The sequence below is a fragment of the Chlamydotis macqueenii genome, chromosome 2, assembly GCF_036417535.1.
Source record: "Chlamydotis macqueenii isolate bChlMac1 chromosome 2, bChlMac1.mat, whole genome shotgun sequence".
Classification (NCBI taxonomy): Eukaryota; Metazoa; Chordata; class Aves; order Otidiformes; family Otididae; genus Chlamydotis; species Chlamydotis macqueenii.
Window position 1 is genome coordinate 122037985 of NC_141557.1, and position 24745 is coordinate 122062729.

At 36.9% G+C, this 24745-nt stretch overlaps 2 protein-coding genes across 3 annotated transcripts in view; one reads left to right on the plus strand and one right to left on the minus strand.

The window, feature by feature from the left end:
- The window catches only part of LOC104474368 (DGAT1/2-independent enzyme synthesizing storage lipids), a 688180-nt gene that overhangs the window by 201904 nt on the left and 461531 nt on the right, over window positions 1-24745 (minus strand). The window lies entirely within an intron of this gene.
- RP1 (RP1 axonemal microtubule associated) overlaps window positions 1-24745 on the plus strand; it is a 181203-nt gene that overhangs the window by 1944 nt on the left and 154514 nt on the right. Inside the window, 4 exon segments of the mRNA XM_086742338.1 lie at window positions 65-236; window positions 15291-15454; window positions 17441-17527; window positions 20031-20163. Coding sequence (XP_086598464.1) covers window positions 65-236; window positions 15291-15454; window positions 17441-17527; window positions 20031-20163 — 556 coding nt within the window.

Below are 24745 nucleotides of genomic sequence, written 5' to 3' on the forward strand. Positions count from 1 at the left end.
CTCTTACATTATTTTTTTGTGGTTACTAAGGCAGAGAATTTAATGTTACCTTTTTTTTTTCCAGGTTCCTAATCTTCAGGCCCTGATATTGTGCTCTGGAGCTGTTGTCGCAGCAGGGAGAGAGCCTTTTAAACCAAGCAATTATAATTCTCTTGGGTATTCACGGCCTGCTAATTTGCTTGGAATTGCAAATCGTGTGTACCCAAAAGCAAATGCCAAGTCAGAAAGTGAAAACAGTAAGTTATTTGAATTAATTTGTATTTTATTAATTGGTTTATCTCTCTCAGCATAAGACATAAACCATGACAATCTTACTAGGATCAAGGATATTCAAAAATGCCGGTTGAAACTGTTTATATCTGTTCTGACTCCTCTATAAGCATAAGAAAGATCAAAGTGTTAATGTTCATTTTAAAATGTACGTTTCTGCTAAGTACTTAGCTAGTATGCATATTTTCTTTCAAATAAACTTATTTAGAACATGAATGCAAACCTACATTTTATTTTAATGCACTTGATTGTAATAGTTATTAATTTTTCGGTGTCACAGTTAATAATGGCAGTGGTAAAAGAGAAACCACAGGCTACTTCAGGCTCTTAACTTACTGAATTTCTTGAGCAAAACTTTTGTGCAGTTTTCAGAACTTATGTTAGCAAGTGAAGGTTTGACTTGTCATGACTTTTTCCCATGTTCCATGTTCCACATAAACAGGAAAAATATAGTGCCCATCCACTCACAAATTCATCATGTTTTTGAAGCTGCTTTTGTCTAAGCAGAGTGTCATCCTTTCCTGTATCCTCATGGCTGTGATACATGTCTTTTGGATAAGTTTGGGAAAAAGATACACAAATATGTACTTTCCGTTTTATTACTCATGGAGTTCTGCCACTGACAATGCCGGTAAAGAGCGTGAAGTGGCCAGTGGATGATCAAGAACATGAGGAGCTGTTGGAAAGAAGCCAGAATAGTGGAATAGCCTGACGTTGAGGGGAATAAAATGTTAGGATACCAGAGCTTTAGGTCGTGTGGGAATCCTTGGCATTAGAGCATCTCATAGGGCAGAGGCCCTGTGTAGGGGGAAACTTGTTTAACCCAGAGGTACCTTGTACTCTTGATACAGCTGTCTGCTGTACTGGAGAGCCCAGCCAACACTGTGATTGTTTCTGTACTGAGGCTTTCCACGGTAATCTTGACTGTGTCACCAAGTACCTTTATGCATAAGACGCTTGACTTCCATGTAGCCGAAGGAGTTTCTTCCACATCCCTTGCAGTTTATTATGGCCTCACCAAACTATTCATTTTAGTTTTTCTCGTGTTCTTTGACTTGCACAGCTGTTTGCAGAGCATGACTAATGAGTCAAGGGAGAATGAATAGAATCATAGAATCATAGAATGGTTAAAGTTGGAAGGGACCCTCTAAGGTCATCTAGTCATAGGAACATTTTGAGAATGAAAGCTCCGCAGAAACAAAAAATCCTGCCCAAATTTTGCTTTGAGCCAGAGGTTGACCCTTGCAATTGTAGAAAATGTGAGTAGCTGAGAATCTGATAAGCTCCTTTTTCTAATCCTTAGTTAACAGCTCTTACAGAAACAGAGAGAAATAAAACAACCCTCTTTTTGTTTTTAACCTGAGAAATTAGAAAGTATCCTCTGTAGGAGACATCCCTGATTATGTGAGATCCTGAAAAATCAAATTTCAGGCACTTTGTTCCAATTTCATTTCCTGAGACAGAGAAGGTGAGATTTTTACTTTGGGAAGCATAATGTCTGGTCTGTGTCAGAGGAGTTAGTCCAAACTTTTATTTCTGATTCAGTTCATGGTAAAGCATATGCCTGGGAAACTTTCAAGGCACTCTGCCTGGAATTATAGACACATATCTATAATAGTAATATGTTAACTGTGAAAGTCTTGATATGAGACCATTTATGACTCACTTGAGAAAAAAAAGCTTGAGTTCAATGTAGATAAGTTAATATTACATGTGTTAAAATACATTTCTGCAAGTGAAACCTTTCTGTTAAATGGTGGCTGCTATATATTTAGGTATCAGTAGCTGTTGTGGATGTTCTTGTGTGGGTGTACATGCACTATTTCCCTCGCACATGCAGAACTTCTTGGAAGAGAGCAAAACTTTATTTTCATTTAATGTTCTTTTATCTCTCACCTCTTCAGTGACAACTGCTAGAGAGATACAAGATAGATAGAATATTTTTGAAAAGCCAAGTTATTACAGAGTAATCAAAATGTATTTTGGGAATATTTAATTTGTATGTGAACACATATTGGGCCATACTGATAATTCATTGAAGTCTGGAAGTGTTCTCATTGCCTTTACTGAGTTTTGTGCTGTCACCTACAGTACTGAGCATAAAATGTATCTCTGAATGTCATTATTTACATTCAGATTTTATAAGAAGTTCAAGTGCTTCAATGTTTACTTCTCTATAGAAGGTCAGTTTGGGGGATTGGATCTGAACTCTTTATTCACGTGTTAGTGACACTACTTTCAGTAATTACTCATACGCTGAGATTGTTGGATTAAGCCCAGGGAGATACATGTTCACCTTGACTGACACATTTTAGCACTAACTGTAAGAACTAATAGGAAATGATGTATTAATGTTCATGAAGGCATGAAGAACTAAAGTTAGTAGCTTGAAGCCCAAGCAAAAAAGGCCTGTGAATCCTTTGAAAGGTTCAAGGCAATCTCAGTTCCCAACTAAGTATAAAATGAGAGCATTTAGTACTTTTTTTTAGGCTTTGGGGCTTCAAATAAGTCTATAGCATTAGAAAGAACTTGTAAAATAATATTAAGTGGAAAAGTAGTTAAATGGTTGATTCTTTATTAAAAATTGGCTATATTTCTCTCTCAAACAACTTCTTAGAATGAACAGCAAGATGAGCTGTGTTTTTCTCTTTACTTTCCAATACTTTGGTAAAATAAACACACTTTTGTACTAATTTTTCTTTTTTCTTTTCCTTTGCTGCCTGTCTGCTCTCTCACCATCTGGATCCTTATGCATAATAATTGCCTGCTCTACTTTCCACCTACTGAATGAATTTGGATTCTTTCAATGTCATTATTGGTAGTGAGAGCTGAAATGGACTCTAGCTCAAGATCTCAGATATTCTCAATGTCTTCTGATAAAGGGTCCAGCAATGATAACAACTCAAACGATAACAACTCAGATTCTTCCTATGTTCCTGACAGTCATAATAGTATAGGAGGAAATCAGTCAGTTACTGGTGAAGACTTATCTGTGGCACAGTATGAAGATGACATTGAGAAATCTGTTCACCTTAATCAAGATGGCAGTATCACAGTGGAAATGAAAGTTCGATTCAAAATTAAAGAGGAAGAAACAATTAAATGGACAACCACTGTAAGTCGTGCTGGCTTTTCTGATGACAAAAATACCACCATCTGCAACTCTGCAATGCATGTGGAAGACTGCTTATCCAATGTAAATGTATCAGAACACGTAAAACCAAAAGATGCTCCTTTCTTGAAAAGCGACAATAAAGAAGAGGGAGACTCATTACAGGAGTTCAATGCAGAAGTGTCAGACAAAGAATCAGAGTCGAATTTAAAAAATGCTGGTTGTTATATCTGTAAGAAAAACAATTCTGCTGATATAGACATTAGCAATGTTCCTGAGGATAATATCAGGCCTCGCTTTTATAGGCCTCCCACCCCTGGGCCAAGGCGTGTTAGACAAAAGAAAGCAGTAGTTGAAAGTGTCACATTGGTATCTGAGAAAGAGGTTCAGGAGAAGACAATAGGACAGTTTTCCTACAGTGAGGAAATACAGAACGGAGGAAATAAATCTGAGTATTGCATGGTAGCTCATTCGAGCAGAAAAAAATCAAGTGTCAGTAATCCAAAGTTTAGTGAGATGAGTGACAGTGATTTATTAAAGCTTTCTTCAGAGAATATAAAAGAAGAAATGCTTTTAAAAGTAAGCCACAAAAGTAATGATTTAATAGAAACCACAAATAGGAAGACATTAGAAGTGCCTGACGAGGATGAAGTGGTACAGAATATATTAGAGAAATCAGTTGTGGAACAAGGTACATATAATAGTTTAGTATCAACCTGCAAAGCTAACATCAGTGGTTTCATACCATCATCAAAAATTTGTCCGGCAGCTAGGCCAGGTTCAGCAGACCATATCCATGAGTCATGTAATATTAAACAAGTTAAAAGATCACTGAGTTCTTTCATTAGATATTCAGAATTATCTCAGTCAAAAGAAGAAACAAAATGCAAAGCTTCTGATCTATTACCTGTTTCTCAAGATTCAGTGCATTTAGCCCATCCTGGACATAGCCAGATGAAGATGATGGTAGCTCCATCCAGTAAGGCTCCTACTGAGAAAATAAATCCAACAACTGGATTCTTTCCTGCTGTTACTGAGAGTGAGAATCACATCAGTGTCAGGACTGAATCGGTGATGGCAACACATCTCATTGATGACAGCCAATCTGCATCTTCCCTCACCAAAAAGAAGAAGAAAAGAAAATCATCTAACTTTCTAGAGCAAGGTACATGCGAAAATCAAAAAGATAAAGAAATATCAGGGATAATTAAAAGTGAGGGAATGCTTGTCACAAGCAAAACCACACAAGATTCCACAACAGAGGCTGTGGATAATTATTCTGAAATGCCTCAGGAAAAAGGAACTGAATTTTTAATAAGAAACAATGATGGGTCTGTCAATTCAGACAAAAGCGTATGTCCTGAAGATGAGTTCTATCAGCAGGAATCAATGGAACAAAATGGATTATCATCTAATAAAAAATCAAGAAGTAATAACAAGTTGGCCAAGCTAAAATTGAAGTCAGGAAAAAAAACTAGTGTTGCTTCAAGTGCAAAGAGAGAAGACGGTCTAATGACACTTGATTCAAACAATGAATCTGAATACAGTCAGGATACACTGAGTACTGAGAAAGAAGGCACACATCTCACAACCAGTTCTTTCGAACAGACACCTAACTCACCAGTGATTTCAAAGCCATTGTCAGAAGTGCCAAAGGATCTTAACTTTGAAAAGGAAAAGGAAACGAATATTTTGGAAAATTTGTCATCAAAGAAAGAGAAAAAGCAAAAGAGAATGAAGAAAAATCTAAGCAAAGTTGCAAATAAGTTAAATATGTCAGAGAGCACCACTACACTGGAGGCTCTAAAGCAGGAGGATTTTCAGGAGGGGGCTGTTGAGCCTTCACTTGAAAACTATGTCCAAACTTGGCTCAAAAACTTTTTACCAAATTCTGTCTTACCCCCTATAAGGAAAGGGAATATAGAGAATAACAATGTTTGTAATTTTCCTAAAGAAAATACTGATGCTTCTATAGAGAAAGAAACAAGATTTATCACAAATAAAGTGCAGGTTACTGGAAAAAACCATCTAGTTGAACATAATGGAAGCAAAAAACCATTAAAGCCTATTTCTAAATTGGGAAGTTTAGAAGAATCAGCCAAGGATTCAGGTGAAAAACAGACTGACTCCTTGATTCATGCTAATACAACTATAGTAGAAGAAGCCAAGTATTCTCTAAAGTCAGAATTTCATCATGATGGTAAGCTACACTTGTTTCATGAAACACATGACAATGATAAAAAGATGTCAGAAGTTGATATTCAAGCTACCAACCTAAGTCAAAGAAAAAAATTTGAAGTTGCTGTTCAAGTTGATTGCTCAATTGTCAATGAGAAAATGGGAATGGATGTTCAGAATAATTGCATGTCTAACATGTTGTTGCATGAACTACAATCAACTTTGCTTGGTCTTCAGAAAGAACATAGTGGATGTATAGGAAAAACTTGCAGCTTTTCAGATCTTTCTCCTTCAGCTTTTGGTTCTTTCTCCAATGTTCTCCTAGCTTGGCTACTTGTACTGAATCTGAGAGATAATTTGATTGGGACAATCAAAGATGATATGCAAAAAACTAGCTGTAGCTGTTCTGAAATACTTACACAGTTACAATTTCTGAAACAAACCACAGTCATAGAAAAAGTTGATGAACTGAAGGCTGCCTTCTCACATTTTCAACAATCAACAGAAAATAACTTCTCACACTTTGGGAGGGAACTCAAAAAACAGGACTCCACACATTGCCATGAGAATATGCCCATATCTGAAATTCATAATGGTATACATTTGCATGAAAATGAAAAATTGGTTGAGCCTTGTATTCCAAAGGACACTGTAAATTCTGAAGAAGCTCTAAAACTGAGTTGTGAATTAGAAAGCTGTTTTGATATACAGAAAGATCTTTGTAGAGAAACAGACACTTTAGACTTGAGTGCTCCCACAACACAGCTAGATGGTCAATATGCCAACACTAATTCAAATACCTGTAGTCTTGCACCAGCTGTAGAGCCACCTGAAAGAAATGAAGAAATGTCTGATAGCCTATATAAAAAATCTCAAGATAAAAACACTGATACTTCATACACTAATGAAGAGTCAGAAACTTCAGTAGAACCTAACTCGACAGTTCATAGTGTAATTTCTAATGATAAAAATAATATTTTAGATCAGGATACTTCTGAGTTAGAAGGTGAAAAAGATATTTTAAGTGTTACTACTGATAAAAGTGAAGAGGAAGCTGATCCAAAGTCAGAACGTAATGATAAAAAACCACGTCACCAACTTAAACCAAATGCTGAAACCTCTGTAGAATATAATAATGAGGATTATTCTGCACAAGAAGACAAGGAAGATTCAGAAACTTGTGAGGAAACCTCTGAGAGGTTATCTACAGTCTCTCCATTATCATTTTGTTATGAATCCAACCAAATTACAGAATGTGATATAAGCGAAGGAGAACAGAAATTGCAAGTAGAAGAATCAGAGAATAAACTGTATTCAGACACTTCTCAATTTAAAAAATGCTTAAAAAGCCCTGCTACTTCAGACTGGTCAGAGTACAGACCAGATACTGAAGAGAGTGAATATAACTTTAGAACATCCAGTGATTTGACCAATGAAAGTGGGGAGGAAGCAATAATTGAGAAACATTATAATACTGGCTATGTAAAAAGAACTATTGAACGACTTTATGGCAAGACGGAAGCCTCATTTAAGCCTGACTTTCACAAAGGATTTCCTTATACGTCAAAAGTATTTCAAAAGGATACTGAAGAATTTCACTCTGCCGTGGTGGAAAAAACCGTTTATTTTTCTCAAGAGCCTAGGTCTTGTTCTGCAGAGAAATTGTCACATTCTTCACTACCATCACAAGAATTTCCGGTAAACATAAATAAAGACGACACTGTATCAAGAAGAGAAAATACTTCTTTACCAACACCACAGCCTACTCTTAACAGAGAAGAGACAAGTTATACTAATGACTGGTCACAGGAATCTCCAAAGCAACTTTGTCAACCTAGTGTACGAGCTAATGAAGATGAAGGAATATTGATAGACAAAGGCAAATGGCTTCTTAAAGAAAATCATTTAATAAGAAGATCACCACCTGAACGGATTGGAATGTATGGTAATTTGGATACAACATCAACAGACACAGTCCTTGATACTAACAGCGATGATGTTCCATACTCGCACTTTGGCAATCTGAATCAGTATCCAGTCCTCAATGAAATCTCTTCTTCAGAACTTGAAGACATGGCTAAGCCCCCTGAAAATTTTTGCAACTACTTCAACATACCCCATAATAGTGATTCAGACCCCTTTCAGGAGGACTTAAGTACAAAAAGCAAACTTAGCCACAATGGTAAAATCGCTTCCCTTCCTGCAGCAAAAAATGAAAAGATGAAACCATCTGGCATTGCAGGTTCTACTTCCACACATCTTTCCACACAGGCTGACACCACTTTTCCAGCTTTTTCATCTGTAGAATTTAGATTGCCTGATAACAAGGTGCATCCATTGGAACAGCCTTTAAATGATGAACCCATACAGTCTCAACCAACTGATGTTAGTAATGCTAACAGAAGAGCTCTTCAGGAAGAAGATTCTCTGGATAAACTCCATGCTATATGTGGCCAACATTGTCCAATACTGATGGTGACAGTAACACCAATTAATGAAGAACAGAGAGGATATGCCTACCAAAAGGCATCTGATATTGAGAACCAGCTGGGTCCATGTTTGTTGGCCAAAGAGAGTGAACATTTACAATGGTCAGGTGAAGATTTAATAACAGACAAAAATAATCATGTGACTCTGAAGAACAACTGCATCAACAAGATTGCCAACAATATTTTTAATAGGTTTTATGCTAATAATACTTTGGATTTTATTAGTAATTTTGGAATACTTGCATCTTCAACTCTGAAAGACACAAGCAGTTTAGGGAAGTTACACATTATAGAGGATATGAAAGTAAAACCCATGGAAGTCAGTATTTGTCAAAATAATACATCCAAAAACATACCCAGTGATCTTGTGATAGGCACAAATAGTGAGCTACCCAATAGAAAGCAAAAAACATGCCAAACCCTAAGAATAAGCCTAATTCATATTGTTGGAGAAAAATGTTCTCCCATGTTGGCAGATCCAGCGGAAACCTGTCATTCTGAAACACTTCTGAAGTGTAACACTTCTTTAAATAACATTGAACATAATGCCTCTGAAAATCTGAAAAATGAAAATGCCTTTCCTACAGAAGAAGAAGAAGAAGAAAAAGAAAAAGAAGAAGAAGTTTGCTTTTGTAGAATGGACAATAGAAACAGTAGAGATCAGAAAGACTTGTAATAGAGATCTTGGAATTTCTATAACTTTAGATTAGTGAAAACATCCTCAGAAAAAAAAAATCACAAAATAAGCTGCTAAATGCCACACCCAGTAAAACTCCCAGTACAAATACAGCCTACACCTAGATAAATATAAATCGTAAATGTATATAATTGCTGAAATACAGATAATTATGTGGAAATACAGATAATTTTGTGGAAATGAACATAGGAAGAAAAGCTGTTCTTCTAGAACAGTGATTTCTTGGTTAAAATACAGTTTTTCCCTGAAACGTTATCTATTCAGAGATATTCAGTTATGTACCAACCACGTCATTTGTAGAGAGAGAACTACTGTTTGTTAGAACAGGGAACTGAAATTTGAAGCACCCGCCCAAGTTCTAAGATAAGATTCATATGTTGCATAACATTTGAGAAAGGGTTTGAGAGTTGTCTTTCAGTAGATGTGCTTTTTCCGGAACAAAATCAACTGATATGTTTAATTTGAAATGAAAAGTAGGAAATACTATTAAAATGCTGTAACACAATAAAAAGTAGAAAACTCATGTTAGTTTTATATAGATTAACATTATCAAATTGCTATTTCAGTTTTTAAGGCCAACTTCAGAATATTTATGTGAGTAAAGACATCTTTCAGTCTGTATATAGGATCATCCAGATCCCAAATGAAGTTTGCCTCTTTTACCAGAGTGTAGTAGAAAAGGAGCTTATTTATTGCCACTGGGATTCGACAGAAACTGAGAAGTGAGACCATGTGTCAATGGACTTCCTGACTGCCCTTGCCATATTCCCTTCTGAGGCAGCTCCTCTCAACATTGTTCTACATACACTACAAGTTTTAGTTGTGTGTTCTTCTTTAACCTCTGTACTTTAAAAGTGGTCCGTGAGTTCTTTTTTTTTTTTTTTTTTTTGTGTAAATATGTTGTATTATGAGAATCCAAGGCATATGTAATGTGTTTCAGTATCTTTCAATCTGTTATTAGAATTATTTTGGATATCTGTTTACAGCATTTTTTAATATTATGTGTGCATAGTAAGCACTTATATGTGGTTTACAATTTTCAGTAAATTATTTTAAATATAAAATTGGAAAATATTTAATGTATATTGTGATTAGGCAGAGTATTTAATATTTTTGGTTAGATCTTAATCCCCATTGCTTCAATGTCAATGAAGTCATAGATACGCCTGAAGAAGAAAGGTTCTATTTTTCAGTTAAAGAATGAAGATTTGGCCATTCTGTACTCTTGGAGGTTGTGTCTAGAGTGACGGGTATGTATATGTGACGATAAGCCCTGAATCATGATCCTTTGGTTATCCAGACTAAAGACCTAATTAAAGGCTGACACAAATCCCTTTTGGCCCAGAGGCTTTGAATGTCTCCCTGTGGGACAGAAGGCACATGGAGGGGAAGTAGAAGTCGGATCTGCAGCAAAAGGGGTTTGCAGTACAGGTAGGAAACCTAGAAGCACTCTTCAATTCTTTAAGGAGTCCAGTGGCAGATATATTTCCCCATAAATAACTGATATGTTTTTTATTGTTTGAAGCAGTGTATTCTGTGTAATAAACTAACATTACAACCCTAAAGCAACATATATTGTCTCATATATTTCACACCAAATAGCAGTGTGTTATTTCCTGTGCTGGCCTTGTTTCTGATGTTCTTCCTTTCATCCCCACATTTTTTTGGTGTCCTCCTTTGCGTGTTTTAGAACTGCTCCAAGTGAAGAGTCTCAATGGTATTTTATCATCCTTTTACATGTCAATACAGAAATAAAACCTATATTTGGAAAATGAAGCTCAAAAATCACCAGAATCCAACTAAATGCCGTAAAGCATTCTGAGTACCAGGCTTCTATGTTGTAAATAGTGTCTGAATGTCATATTGGCATATTAACAGCTATATATACATCTCCATCACTTGCAGTCTCTCTGCTGGATTCACAGCACCCTGTGCTGCATTGACAGCACCTTCAGTTTTTCAGATCAAGGTTCAAGAACCTTTAAGCAGATGCTTGTTATAGGGTTACTGAGCAAAGTAAGCACTCAAAAGGTGAGATATGAGGTACTGCCTGAGGTTACAATTAGCAGAGACCACAGCAAGTGGTGAAATGATTGTTACATTAACTGAAATACTTATTTCTGATTTCGGCATGTTAAGTGGAAGAGAAGTAATAAAATATTCACCTTAGAGCAGGACCAAAGGTTGACATTGAGATGTACCATACTGTTATAGGGTTTATATATTCATTAATGGTTCAGGGAAGGTATAGAATATTAAGTGGCTGAGATATGCAGATAAAATAAAATTGCTTTCATTAGGTAAGATTGGAGAAGGCTGAAGAGAGAATTTCCCAATGCTGATGACTAGAGCAACGTACTGATTGACAGAGGGAAAACCACCATGAGGAATAATATGAGCTACTTTGTACAGGTGGTTTCATTCTGCAAGTGAACTGCAAAAGACGTAGAGTCTTTCTGAGTAAGTCAGGATAAAATATACTTGGAAGTGAGAAGTATATTACATAATGTGTAAAGAACAGGACAGAAAACAACTCAGCAGACAGTCAAGGGTTTTATATAGACTGTGTCATTCTTCTAGAAGGAATTCAGTTTTTGTCTTGCCATTATTAAAAAGAAACAGCCAACATAACACATAGATCACAGTTCCAGGAAGTTTCAGTTTATCTAGTTTAGCTTCCTGCTAAAAAGAAACCACACAATTAGGTAAGTAATTCAATTTTATTACAAAATCTGATTTTAAAACTTGTTATCTATAGTTATTACAGCTTCCACTGGAGGGTTGTTCTAGAACTTGAGTCCTTCTTCTGATGTTTCTCTTAACTGTTTTCTAGTTTCTATCCTAGTCATGGTTAGTTTATATACATGTGTCCCAAAGCCATCATTGTCATTTACTTAGGTATGTCTTTTTCCTCCTTGGTGTCTATCAGACATTCTCTCAACTTTTTCTTCTACATAAACATTTTATTCATTTCCTCTGATCATGATGGTTGTCTTTCTCAGGACCTTTGCTACTCTCAATAAATCTTTTTTTTTTTAATATGGTTACCAGAATTTTATGCAGCATTTAAAAGATTGTCTCTCTGAACTCTGGGACACGGACAGTAAATTTTCTCTACTTAGAAATCTCTTTCCTTGTGCATCTTACAGTCACCCTGATGACTCACTCCTCCTGTTTTTTTAAAGTGATGAATTCCCTGTTCATAGCATTATGTTTCGGCAGTATTTTTAAAATGCGTCCTTGCACTTTATGCTGTTATATATTATCCCTTTTCTACTACTTGGGATTTTTTGATCCTCTTATACTTTAACAATTCTTAGCGACTGCATTACAGATATTACCTATGTTATGCAGTATATTAATGAAATCTGGATAAATTCCAACACAGATTCCTGAGAAATTTACTTATATCCCTATAAGTTAATAGTTTTCATTTCTGCACGAACGTGTACTTTTCCATTTTGCTAGTCATTTTGCTACTCTACACTCTTGCACTACTCCACTTCTCCATTTTAGCTACTAATTTATCAGATAATGCTTGGATAGATTAGAGCTACTGTAATTTCCTTGTCTACCAAGATGAATTCTCATAATCGTAGAGGACATTGAGTACTCAAACAATGCAAGTCTGGATACCTTGTGCTATGTATCTGAGGTAAACTGATCCTGATAATATTTTTTTTTTTTTTCTGTTTAGCTGCATATATCTGGAGATAACTATCCATTCATTTAAAATTTATTCAAAAACATTACCTAGTATTTCTTTCATGTAAGATACGTGGGTTTTAGTCTCTCGGTACACTCTTCATCTCATTCTGATTTTCCATGTTAAATTTCCCATTCCCTAGCCTGTTCTTGTCAACAGTACTGACATTTCCCAATCACTGTATATCACCATTCTTCTTAAAAAAAAAGAAAAAGAAGAGGCAGTTTTCAATTTATTCTAAAGACATGCTTAGTTTGTGTTCTCAAATTCAGCACATAGTGGACATAGTACTTCTCTGTTTATTGTCTTTTAATGTATATGGTTAAATAACCTTTTTACTAGTTTGTTGTATTTTGCCTTGCTACACCTCACTTTTCAGTTCAACTGCCTTTGTTAATATTTTCCCTTAGTTTTGAAAATTTGCTGTTTCTAAATCAAAGGTTTTCTGGACTAATTTTACTGTGAACCAATATAAATATTGAGGTATTTAAAATATTAATAATACAAAAATATTATTCAATAACAGTCAAGACTAATATTTAATCTAAATATAGTATTTTCTGGGTTTGTTTTTTTTTTCTTTCAGCAGTATCTTGCAATTAAATTTTCAAAGAGATGTCATTGCCAATGCATGACAGGCTTATATAAAAAAGTTAACTAGTAGAGAATTGACTGGGTAAATTTACTACCCTTCATCTGAAAAAAATAGTTAAGCACATCTTTTACTGACTTTGCAGTGAATATTCACGTATGGGTAGAGGTGAAGACTGGAAATTATTAACTGAAAAGGTGACAGGCTCCAAGATACTGAAAACAGAGTAGTGGAACAGAAACCATTGCACTCAATGATCTATAGTAATCACTAGTATTTCTACTGTGATATATAGAAAGCTGGATGACATGGAGACCTTATTGGGACCTTTCAATACTTAAATGGGGCTTTTAAGAGATGGGGAGAAACTCTTCAGCGGGGCCTGTTGTGATAGGACGAGGGGTAATGGTTTTAAAATAGAAGGAGGTAGATTCAGACTGGATGTAAGGAAAAAAATTTTCACAATGAGGGTTGTGGAACACTGGCACAGGTTGCCCAGAGAGGTCGTGTATGCCTCATCCCTGGAAACAATTCAAGGCCAGGCTGGATGAGGCTCTGAGCAACCTGATCTGGTTGGAGATGTCCCTGTTCCTTGCAGGGGGGTTGGACTAGATGGCCTTTAAAGGTCCTTTCCAACCCAAACTATTCTATGTTTCTATGATTCTAAGTCTTACAGATTCTACCATCAGGTCTCATTAATGTATAGATTTAATAATGTGCCTTTACTATGCCTTGTTTTCTGCCTTTTTAAAAAAAGCAGTATTAATTATTCAAACATAACTGCTAAGTGGTATGAAGGACATATATTTTCAACTCATTTATTTCCTAGATACAAAGATACTGACATGCACCACGCCTAGATCAGCCTAATTATCAATTTCTTAAATATCTTTTCTTTTTGGACGTGGCTGTATATGAGCCACAGACAACTAAAAGCAAATTGCTCAAATCATTGGTTTTACTAGTCCTCAGATAATATTCTGCTGCAGCATAATTCTGTGTATGTATCGTGATCAATGTCCACTGACTCCTTTAAGAAAATGCCGATGGCTAGCACTGAAAATACTGAGTGACGCTCAAAACAAAAGTGGTTTTGTTGAACCCCACAACAGAACTGCAGGGTAGCTTATTGTCTGGCGTTTAAGACACACAAGATTTTAAGTATGTCAAATAGTCAATAAACACAAAATTAATCATATAATGATGAGCTCACTCGATATCGCTGTATTCTTTCTTAGTGTTTTAGCCAGAGCAGACAGGATCAAAGATACTGTGATGGAAGGAAAAGTCAGTAATACAGGTAAAATGTGTAGTATAGGTGAGTCATTAGATGATAGGAAGCTTCTGTAGTCAGTTAGGCCCTTTAGTACTGCTGCCATTCTTTAAAGGAATTTATCTTTTAAGAAACAGTGATATTAATCAATGGTGCAAAATGATCTTAGCAAGCTTTGGAGGTGCTTATATGTGTACCATGTGAGATGGGTATCAACTAATTAGAAACATCGGGAGTAAGAGTGTTTTCTTAATATTCCTTCCTCTTATCAGTCATCCCTCAGTGATACCATTTCCCTTAATTCCATGCCATTGGTACTCAGCTTTCACTAAATCAGAGCCTAAATCCATATACTTGGTCCTGATAATTATTAAATTTTACCGTGGAAAGAATATTGGTATCTCAGGGTATAATGCCAACATTGCAATGCAAGAACATATTGGTAATCCTTCAGTGAATTCCAGATGAGCTGTTACATCTGTGTAGCTCAGCGCAGCTTTGCAGAAGATACAGATCCTTTCTTAAAGGGGTTTTTTTCAGGAGAGCTAATTTGCTTTGAGAAACCCTAATGCTTGAAGTGACGAGTTTGTAATTCCAGAGCTAACTGGCTGAAAGCCTGCATGGCTGTCGTTACACAGCACTGTATTGGGCAGAGCTGATATATCCTATGTAAACAGAAAGCCATATTTAATATAATGTAATACAGTATTTCAAAACTGTGAAAAGTGATCTATGTCCACGCAAAGTTGACTTTGTTGTATGGCATATGCAGAGTAAAAGATGTGAATGCAACTTGACATTTCTTGATTTTTGCATAACCATCATAACAAACTCAGTATTTGCCTGCTGTAATTTTGTGAAATACGTGTTTCTGTATTAATTGGTATGACATTATTTAGAATTTTGGTTACTGAAATGCATTTTGCTTAAGATTCTTGAGTGTAATTCAGTGAGTCTTTTAATCTTTTGATAGGTAGGAAATGGAAGGTGTCAGTCCTCACCGGCGATATGCCATCTGCAGGAACAAGCTCAAAGGTTTATATTACGTTGTATGGGGATCGCAGCACCTCGGGGCCTATTTTTCTTGATGGAGAGGAGGGAAAATTATTTCAGAGAGGCAATGAAGACATCTTCACAGTAAGTAATATAAGTAATATATATTCGTTGTGTTACCCTTTTGCATCCTGCCAGATTACATGCCATTTCAAAATCTATGTGATGAAAATACACTCATTTTTTTTTTGTATGGTGAACATATCTGGAAACAAGAAACAGGACTTAAATGTAGAACTAAATTTAGTATCCTTTCCCACTCACCTATCCAAAGCTGATTTGGTCCAACATATTTCTCGTCTATTTAAGAAGAACTACTGGTTAATTTACATAGTGCCCAAGAAAATGACAAGAAATATAGGACCATAGATACTTGTTTACGTTTTAAATTTGAAATGGCACTACAATATTGAAAATGAAATGAGGAAGTGAAGAATTATGGTATGGAGTAAATTTTTAACTTTCTTAAATCCCTCCTGCTTTATTTAAATAATGGCAATTTTTATACCTGTAATGAAGTCTGTCTGCCTGAAGCTGCTTCCGCTCTCAGTTACACAAGCAAATTTCTCCCTTGTCAATCCTGTGGCATGGTGATTTAAGCGAGCCAGAATAGGTCTCTTATCAAAAGCTGCATATTTTGAGCGTGTTTATGGGATTGTCAGTGGGTGTCTCTAGCGGGTGCTAGCTATGGGGCCATGTAACAAACAGCTGGTTCCATTGTTAGTATCCAGCACAGGAAGTCCCCTTCTGGGAAAAGGTATTTAATGGCAGCATTGATGAAGAGCTTGTGTTTTTCACAATAGCCTCGTAGCTGCTTGGGATGTAAGAAGTGCAGTTCCTAGGCCTCTTCAGCATCATGGAGTTTCTCAGAAGATACCTATGATAGTGTTCCATTCTCCATCTGTGATATCAAAAAACCCCAGACAGAAGATTGAAAGGAGTACATAAAATAAGTAACCAGGTGCCTAACAGATAAAAATACCCTCTTCACAATAGATGTTGTTGGCTCTGTTTCCTGCTCCCATTATTGCAATTAATTTCACCTCCAGTGACTTTTAAATGCAAAATATGGAGGCAGTTCCTGGTTTGAGACCTAGGATTCCCCTCTTAGGTGAATATCCATAGCACTGAATATAATTAAGAAGTGCCTACTTTGAAACACACAGGAAAAGAAATGCCTTCCTGCTTGCATTGTATGCTAGATCTCAGTTAACTCTGGCCTGTCCTCGCTGCTCTATCTCTTTGTTGTTTATAACACTGAGTTCAGGGAAGTTCATGATACAGGCAACTCAGTTCACATCCACCTCTACAGTGTAAATGGAAACATGAAAATGAATTCTACAGAAAACAATAGGACAAACAGTAAATCCAGCTTACATAATAAGAAAAAAATGATACAGCAAGGAGGGAAGACACTCATGGTGTGTTTCCAGTTCCTTGAAGATAAGCTATTTCTACATTTAAGTTCATAACTAGTGGTTTGAATAACCTTCACACAAAGTTATTGCCTCAGCACCCTTTTATCTGTCCTGGACACACTCATCCAGCCTGCCCGAGAGCTAATCTTTCAAATATAGCTTTTAAAAATGATTTGTAAAAAGAAACATCAAAGTGGAGCCCAATTGTTCCCAAAATTATAAGGCACACCCTCCTGGAGGGGTAGGGAGAAACTCAGAGGTACATGGAAGTGCTTGGGAAACAGAGATTGTTTTGTGGCAGGTCAGTGGTATAGATGCTAAACTGAGGCAGGGTCAGTGTTTAGGGTCAAGACATTTGTGCTTTGTAGTCATACATACAGTCTGTATTCATCTCCCACTGAGGCCAATATTCAGTGGAGAACAATCCACTGAAGCCATTTAATGGGGTTGGCAGACCAACAGGATTTCACGGGTTGTCCTTTAAAAAAGCCAATCTATCCAGAGCAAAATATTTTGGAAACACTTGTTTAAATATCAGAATATTTATTTCTCTAAACAAAAATGTCACCTGATGGTTACTGAATTAATTTCTGTTTCATGCATTTTCCTTTTAACAAATTTCTGTGTTTCATCAGTTGTGCTTCTTTTACAGGTTACTACTGGGAACATAGGACATCTCTACAAAATACGCATAGGACATACGAATGCAGGAAACTCCCCTGCCTGGCACTGTGAGGAGGTAAAAGCAGTGAGAAAGAACTTTATCTTTCCAAAGCAGTTAATATGGCAATGGAGTCAAAATATGAGTCAGAAAAATCCCCCTGCATATACCCCACCTAAGTATATTAGCCTCATCAAATGCTTACAGCTTCATTTAAGAGATTATTTATGAAGGAGTGTTTTTGTGTGGAATTAAAGGCAGCTTATGATGCTATGTCTTGGCTGTTTGTTTGCAGTTTAGTGAGAGCTGTACACTATGTTTCTTTAAAAATGTATGGCTGGGCAGCAAGGAAGACTGCTTAAGTTGGCTGCTTTAGCCTGAGGCTTCCACAGTCTTTGTATGCTACAGAGTGTCTAGAGTTTGCTGTGACCCAGGAAGTCATCGAACTCAGTCTAGCCAAGTCCTCCTCAAATCTGTGGCCAATGCTGGGTGCTTCTGCACAGCACAAGAGCTACGCTGCAAATGTTTCTCATTCTGTGCCTCTAAGGAGAAAGGCTCTTTTCCCTCCTTATTGAAAAAATATCTTGATGCAGGTAAAGGTAGGATGATAAAGCAAAGAGAATAAGCTAGTCCTATTTCAAGCTTGAGTTGCAAAGCATAGTATATAGGTTACTGGACCAGGAAAGAAAGGATCTGACTTTTATCCTTAGTGTTGGTGATGTACTATGCATGCCAATGCTGGAGTCAGAATATAATTTAAGATATTTTTTTCTTCTGTTCCTTGCTATTTTTCTTTGCATAAATGTGTCTGTGGAAGCAGTGAAAGGGTGGAAAATACCTCATAGCTTTGTCCTGTGAGACAAAGGGACAGGTTACCAGCAATTTCTAAGTGTATCTGAGTTGAGAAGCCAGAAGAGAACAGTGGGTTTTCTCTTATAGAAGAGGTTCATTTGTATGCTTAATCTTAGTATTAGAAGTTTTAGTTATCATAAAATCTGACTCAACAGATAGACCTTTGTGGCTTTGTTGTACATCATTTTCTATGAATGGAGGCTGCACTGCCTCACTAAACTGAGAGACTGAAGAAATCAAAAAGACAAAAAAAATTGAAGATAAAAAAAAAAAAAAGAAAAAATGAGAAGTTATTTTTTTCCGTTCTCACTTCCCAGCTAGGATATATTAATTAAAATCAACAGTAAATTTTTAAAAGAAGGATTCAACGCAGCAGTGTTGAATTGTCTCCTTACCAAATCTCTGTCAATCAGGCACAGTTTTTAGGGACTGATTCATCAGCCAGGGTTAGGTCATTCCCTCTTTACAACTTTGGGCAGAAAGTTAAAGAAAAGAAATACATTCAACCAAACGCACTCTACAAGTAATCTAGCATTTTGTACAGTAGAAGGACAAAGGAGTATTGCCACTGATTTCTAGACTTCATAGAAGAGAAACAACCTATGGTGGGCTCATCAGACACTTAACATCATTGTTCCTTGGGAAACTTACATTTTTCTGGAAGGTCTGAAATTAAGAGAGAATGCTGTACAACTGCAGAGCTCTTCTGGAAGTTAGGCATGCTAGTCCTTCATCAGTATCCCATGGTTTCTGTGTCTGTCTCTGCTCTGAGATGGTATCAGGCCTGAAAATGTCTGCAACGCTGATGCTTCGCTAACCCAAGCTTCCTTTTCAAGCTCCATCAGTAGATGTTGACAGGCTGAGATGTGCCAGGTTATTCAGACAACATGAATCTTAAAGTTTAGTATTCACGCAGTAAAAGAGATAAAAAAGTTTACAGTAATTCTGAATTTGTTCAATATTCTAATTAAGGAGACAAGATTCTGCAAAGAACAGAGCAGGAGTGAAGCTATAGGTAGAAATGTCTTTGCTTCTCTCTGTTGGTCCAAAATCTAGTCTAGTTATTAGTATAAATTAGCATAATCAGGGACTATTCTAATATGCAGCAGCCTCTGAGGTGCTTACTAAGGAATACTTTGAAGTACAAAATAACTAGACCTCCTTTCCTTCTTCAGCTGGTGTACATATGGTCCTTTTGCTGCTATGTACTAGAAGGTGGGCATGAAAGAAAATTGTGTGGGGTAGACTGGTGTTGGGGCTAGCACTTTCATGGTTTATTTAAGTCTCAAGCAGTGCTGAAGAATAAAACTCTCTTCTTTTAATTCCTGTTCTGATAAGAAAATAAGTTAAAGGAATATAATTGCAAGCATTGACAAGCTTCCCAGTGAGAACTTCTGTGTTTGGTAAGCCATGCCACTCAGTGCCAGCCCACGTGGATACACCAGCTGGAACCACATGGCTGTATTTTGTGGGACTGCACCTGTGCTGATCAACCCTGTTTCTTGGTTGAACGTGAGTTCCTCTGCCCTGCACTTTCGACTATGACTGAGTGAAAAGTCAGATTGAGGGCAGTTGTATCCAGAGAGCAGACATGCCCAAAACCCATGGCTTTTTGATCATGCCACAGAGCTCTATCTGCACAGATTTCAACAACATCCCACACATTTCATATTCTGTTCTATACGGGCTGAGATCAGCAACTTAAATTGCAATTCTTGGTGCTGTTTAGGTGCAGTTACTGAACCTTTCCTCAGGGGAGCAGTTTTCTTTCCCTGCACATCGATGGCTGGCCTGGGACCAGGCTGATGCGGAAATATCTATGGAGCTTCCTGTTTTACAGCAGGGTCAACCTATTCTTCCAGGTAAGCACAATACCACACCAGCTAAGTCAGGCCACAGGCTGATGCTGATAGAGGTGAGTTCATTGTTTCTCATCAGGCTCTCTATTAACTTTTGGCTCCTACTACACTTTTCCTGTGCTGTTTTGCTATGGTTACTGGGCATACTCAGGTAAAAGGTTAAGAATAGAAAGGAGATGGGAGAGTCTTTGATGCTTTGAATTTCACAGGTCCTTTAAAAAGACTCCTTCTTTGGTAAGATTTTTCATTATTTGTGTTTGCTTTAAAATAGAGGCAATAGTAAAAACACCTCACACATGCATAACTACCATGAAGCGATCATAGAGGAGTGAGATCACAAACTTTTTTCAACAACTGAGGATTATAACTCCAGTATTATTACTGTAGCTGCTGTTTTAGTTTCTGTCTTGTAAGTGGCTGGGACAGGCTTCCAGAATACTTTTAATTTCTGGATGTGGAATAAAACTTTAACAACATTTCAGAAGGTTGTAAGTGTTTAAAACTCCATTACTCACATAAAGATTGTATTGTAATTCTAAAGGTGAATGATGCCAAACAATACAAAAAATATTTGGTGCTGCTTCTGTTAAACTGTTTTAATGTCCTACTCTACCACACCAATCCCTGTCACCCATTGCTGGATGTCATTGCTATATGGTCTCTCTGCTTCAGCAATGGGAAGAGGGTGGAAAGTCTGTGCTTGCTTTTCCCTTCTCTGCAAAATGGCATTGTTCTTTTCTGGCCTAAGGAAGGTACAAGAGCATAACAAGATCAGTAAAAGAGCACAGCAAGATCCTAGAAGAGATGTGAGTGAGGGAGCAAGAATGCTGGGGGAGATTCCCATCTTGTAGGGTATCATGGTAGAGGGGGAAAAGTCGTAACACCACTGATATTACTTGTGCTGGAGCTCTCACTGGAGTCCCACCTGGGACAGATTCCATGCCCTCCTCTCTTCCCTCCCCCCAAAAGTAATATTAACTGAAGAGGACAAGATTAATGGGTTGAGATAAACCTCCAAAGTTCTGTAAAAGCTACAGAACCCCCTTTTTTTTAAAGAATGTTTAAGCAATAGCAATGCTTGGTGGTATACTTACAGTAGTTTGTGTTGATCTTGCAAAACTGAAACGGTAACAGCTGTTGTGGGCGCAGGCTAGAGGAAGAGGATCTAAATGAAATTGAGGGGTGGAAGTCCAGAAAATGGCTCATGGATACAGGGAAACATACCATGGGACAGTCACTCTCGTAATAAAGAGCTGGGTGGCCTGGAGCTGTATTTATGCCTATCTATGATGACTGAGCACTGACATTAAGAGCCTGAAAAGAAGAGCAGAAAAACAGGTTTGTGCCTCATTAATATGTCTGTAAGAGAAAAAGAATAGCAGGAAAGATTTCCTCCAGTGATGTACTTAGCAGCTGTAAATGGCTCATAAAATGCTGTAGAGAAAGGTTGGCCAGCCCTAAGCACAATAATTTTTGATGTTGAGTGGTTATGATCTTCATACCCCCGAGGGTATGGAAAGCCTCACAGGCAGTCAGCCTGCTTCCTCATAGGTTTGGTCTCTTTGGTCAGGAGGCTTTGATATTATTAGTGTAGGGGGACATACAAGCACGTTGGTATAAAAACCAACACTCCCCCTCTTTAAATAAATGTTAATTAATGATGGTTAACTTTTTTTTTTTATTGAATATGCTCAATTCCCCTCCTTGCAGTATCTGTTCTTCCCAAAATGCTCTCTTGCATAATAATCTTGGACACTGACCTTACCCACCTTCTCATGTTCAGGCTCTTCTTTCAGAGTAGGTTGTTTCCTTGTTTCTGAGATAAAGATATAGGGAAAGATTGTTATTATCAAGTAATCTAGGTGCATCATAAAGCACACATAAACCATCCTGTCAAACTGCATTTTGTAGTTCACAATTTCTCCCTCACACAAGAGGGAAAAAAAGAACTTCTGTGCATTTCTGCCAGCCGCAGTATAAGAGGGGTCATGCTGAAGGCTTTGGAGAAGGCAGTTTCATCTCTAACTTGGTAATTGAAAGACAGCCTCTGTGTCTTTTTGCCAGTATTATATTTCTGCACGAGACAGTGAAAAGCGAACATAGCTTTTAACTTCAGAGAACATAGTTTGATAACAGAACAGTGAAGAGGTCTGGATTCAATCTGAAAGAGAGATGATGAGAGGAACTTTAAAACCAATTTCTGAATAAAAAGAGGCTGGACCACTTTCTGATTTAACAGCCTTTTTTATTCAAAGGAAAAACGTCTGAATTAAATTGTTAAGTATTATTACACAGAGACTTTGTGACTCTAATGCTGGGGGACTGAGCACCATTTGTTTGACTTTTTATCCTCTCTCATCCTACTTTTGTCCCCTTCTGCTCATGTTTTATGATGCAATCTTTAATTATACGTTGGGGATAAATCAGGGTTACACAGTGTTTGAAGGCTGGTAGAACTTTGCTTTCCTTCTTGCACAAACTGGAAAGTAGATAGTTAATGAAGGAGAAAATTGTAGGAATAGAGAGGATTGTTGTGGTCTTAGACGTGGAATTTTTGGTGTGGAAAAATGAATTCTCTACCACTGCCATGGTCTGTTCATGGGGTACCTGTTCATGTGGGTACTGTAAAGAAAAATTTGGGGAGGTAAATCAGTTGGTAACATGGTAAATTATGTGGGTAAAATACAGTATTAATTAACAGTTGCTAAATGAAAACTATTTTGAGTATTGAGACAGGTGTACTCTGGGAAAAAATAGTACATGACTATGCAGCTAACTAAAGACTGTCAAAAGCTTCTGTGCCTTAAATGTGGCTGGCTTTTGTCCAAATAATAATACTTGATCTGAAAAAAGATGTGTCTTTTACCTCCTTGTTCTGTCCCATAATTCATAGGCATAGGGGAAAGAATTAAATCTGGTAAATAATCTTAACCCTTACACTTTCTAATCTCAGAATGATTGTTTACAAATGTAATGTTCTACACTCATAGACAAAAATAGATGTAAAGTGTACAGTTTCTTCTCCTCATCTCTGTTCTACAGACTTTTCCATGGAATGTCTAAAGGAAAGTATCATAGAATATCTCAAGTTGGAAGGGATCCGTAAGGATCATCAAGTCCAACTCCCTGTTCCTCGCAGGACTACCTGAAACTAAACCATGTGATTAAGAGCGTCATCCAGATGCTCCTTGCATGCTAACAGGCTTGGTGCCATGATCATTTCCCTGGGGAGCCTGTTCCAGTGCCTGACCATTCTCTCAGTGAAGAACCTTTTCCCGATATCCAATCTGAGCTTCCCTGACCCAGCCTTGTACTATTAAGAGAGTAACTGTTTCCTAGGATAAAAGCTGTAAGCATTGTAAATACTCATAAATACTTATTATAAAACTGGGATAATCTTTAGGCTTGTGAGAGGTAAAGAGAAGTGTAAAAAATTGTGAAAATTGCTTGCATTTTTAAGTTAGCTGTTTTAAGCCTCTATGTTGGATTCATTAGTAGCATATGTCTACAGTACAATACTTTAGTGGAGTTTAGAGGTACCCAGTCATCATCTCAAAATGAGTTAGCTCTGGTGCTAACTAACACTAGTGTTCTGTGTGGGCATGTTAAAATAACCTGTAGAGTGCTTACTGTTTTAGGTAAATTGTTACCATTAACCATAAGCTTGTAAAGTAAGCTGCACACAAATGCCATGTAAATAAATGTGAGATAATCATTAAAAAAATCAGCATCAAGGGAAAAGTTGTAAATGCTGACTGCCCACTTAGCACAATAGCAGATATGGACAGATCATAAATAAATTTTCACTGGTTATTAAAAGGTATTTGTCCATCAGAAGAGTGAAATTTGGGACCAACCTCCTTCAGAGGATTACAGTCAAGCTTCATAATGTATTTCAAGCAGAAACTGATAATTGAATGATGATAATGTTGATGTGGTTCTGGACCAAATGGTCCAGAAACTCTTTTCTGTGTGCAAGATAGAGAAGCACAACGACACCCACATCTGGAAGAACAGCTTGTGTGCCACTAGATGAGGTTTCCTCTCCTCCTTTCATTCCCTCTGTACCTCACTTGGTCTAACAAAATACTGTTACATTGCCTTTGCCATGTTTCTACTGAAGATTATAATTGCGTGTTTTTATCTTAATTCTGAATTTATGGGGTTCCTACATCTGCATTTTAATGACCACAGTTTTGTATTGATACATATTTTTATGTATCATAGTCTTTACTCCAGTTTCATTAAATTTTGAATGAAAGTTGATTGTATTATCTATTTGTATTAAATAACCTATTTATTGAATTTAAGTCCTGGATGTTTCCTCCCAAATTTACACCCTTTAAAGAATTTCCATATGGAGTGAAATAGAAGTAATCTATACTGTCTTATTGCATGAATCAATAAAATACTAAATCAACGCAACTTTCTGAGTTCCAGGGTCCTAGAAAACAAAAGCTATCGTGCTAGATTTTTGCTTCCTTTCTTCAGCCAGTACATTGAAAATGTTAATGACGCAAGTTGGTTGTTATAGTTTTGATCTCACCACTTACTGTGAAGCTAATCTTGAATATATTTTATTTAC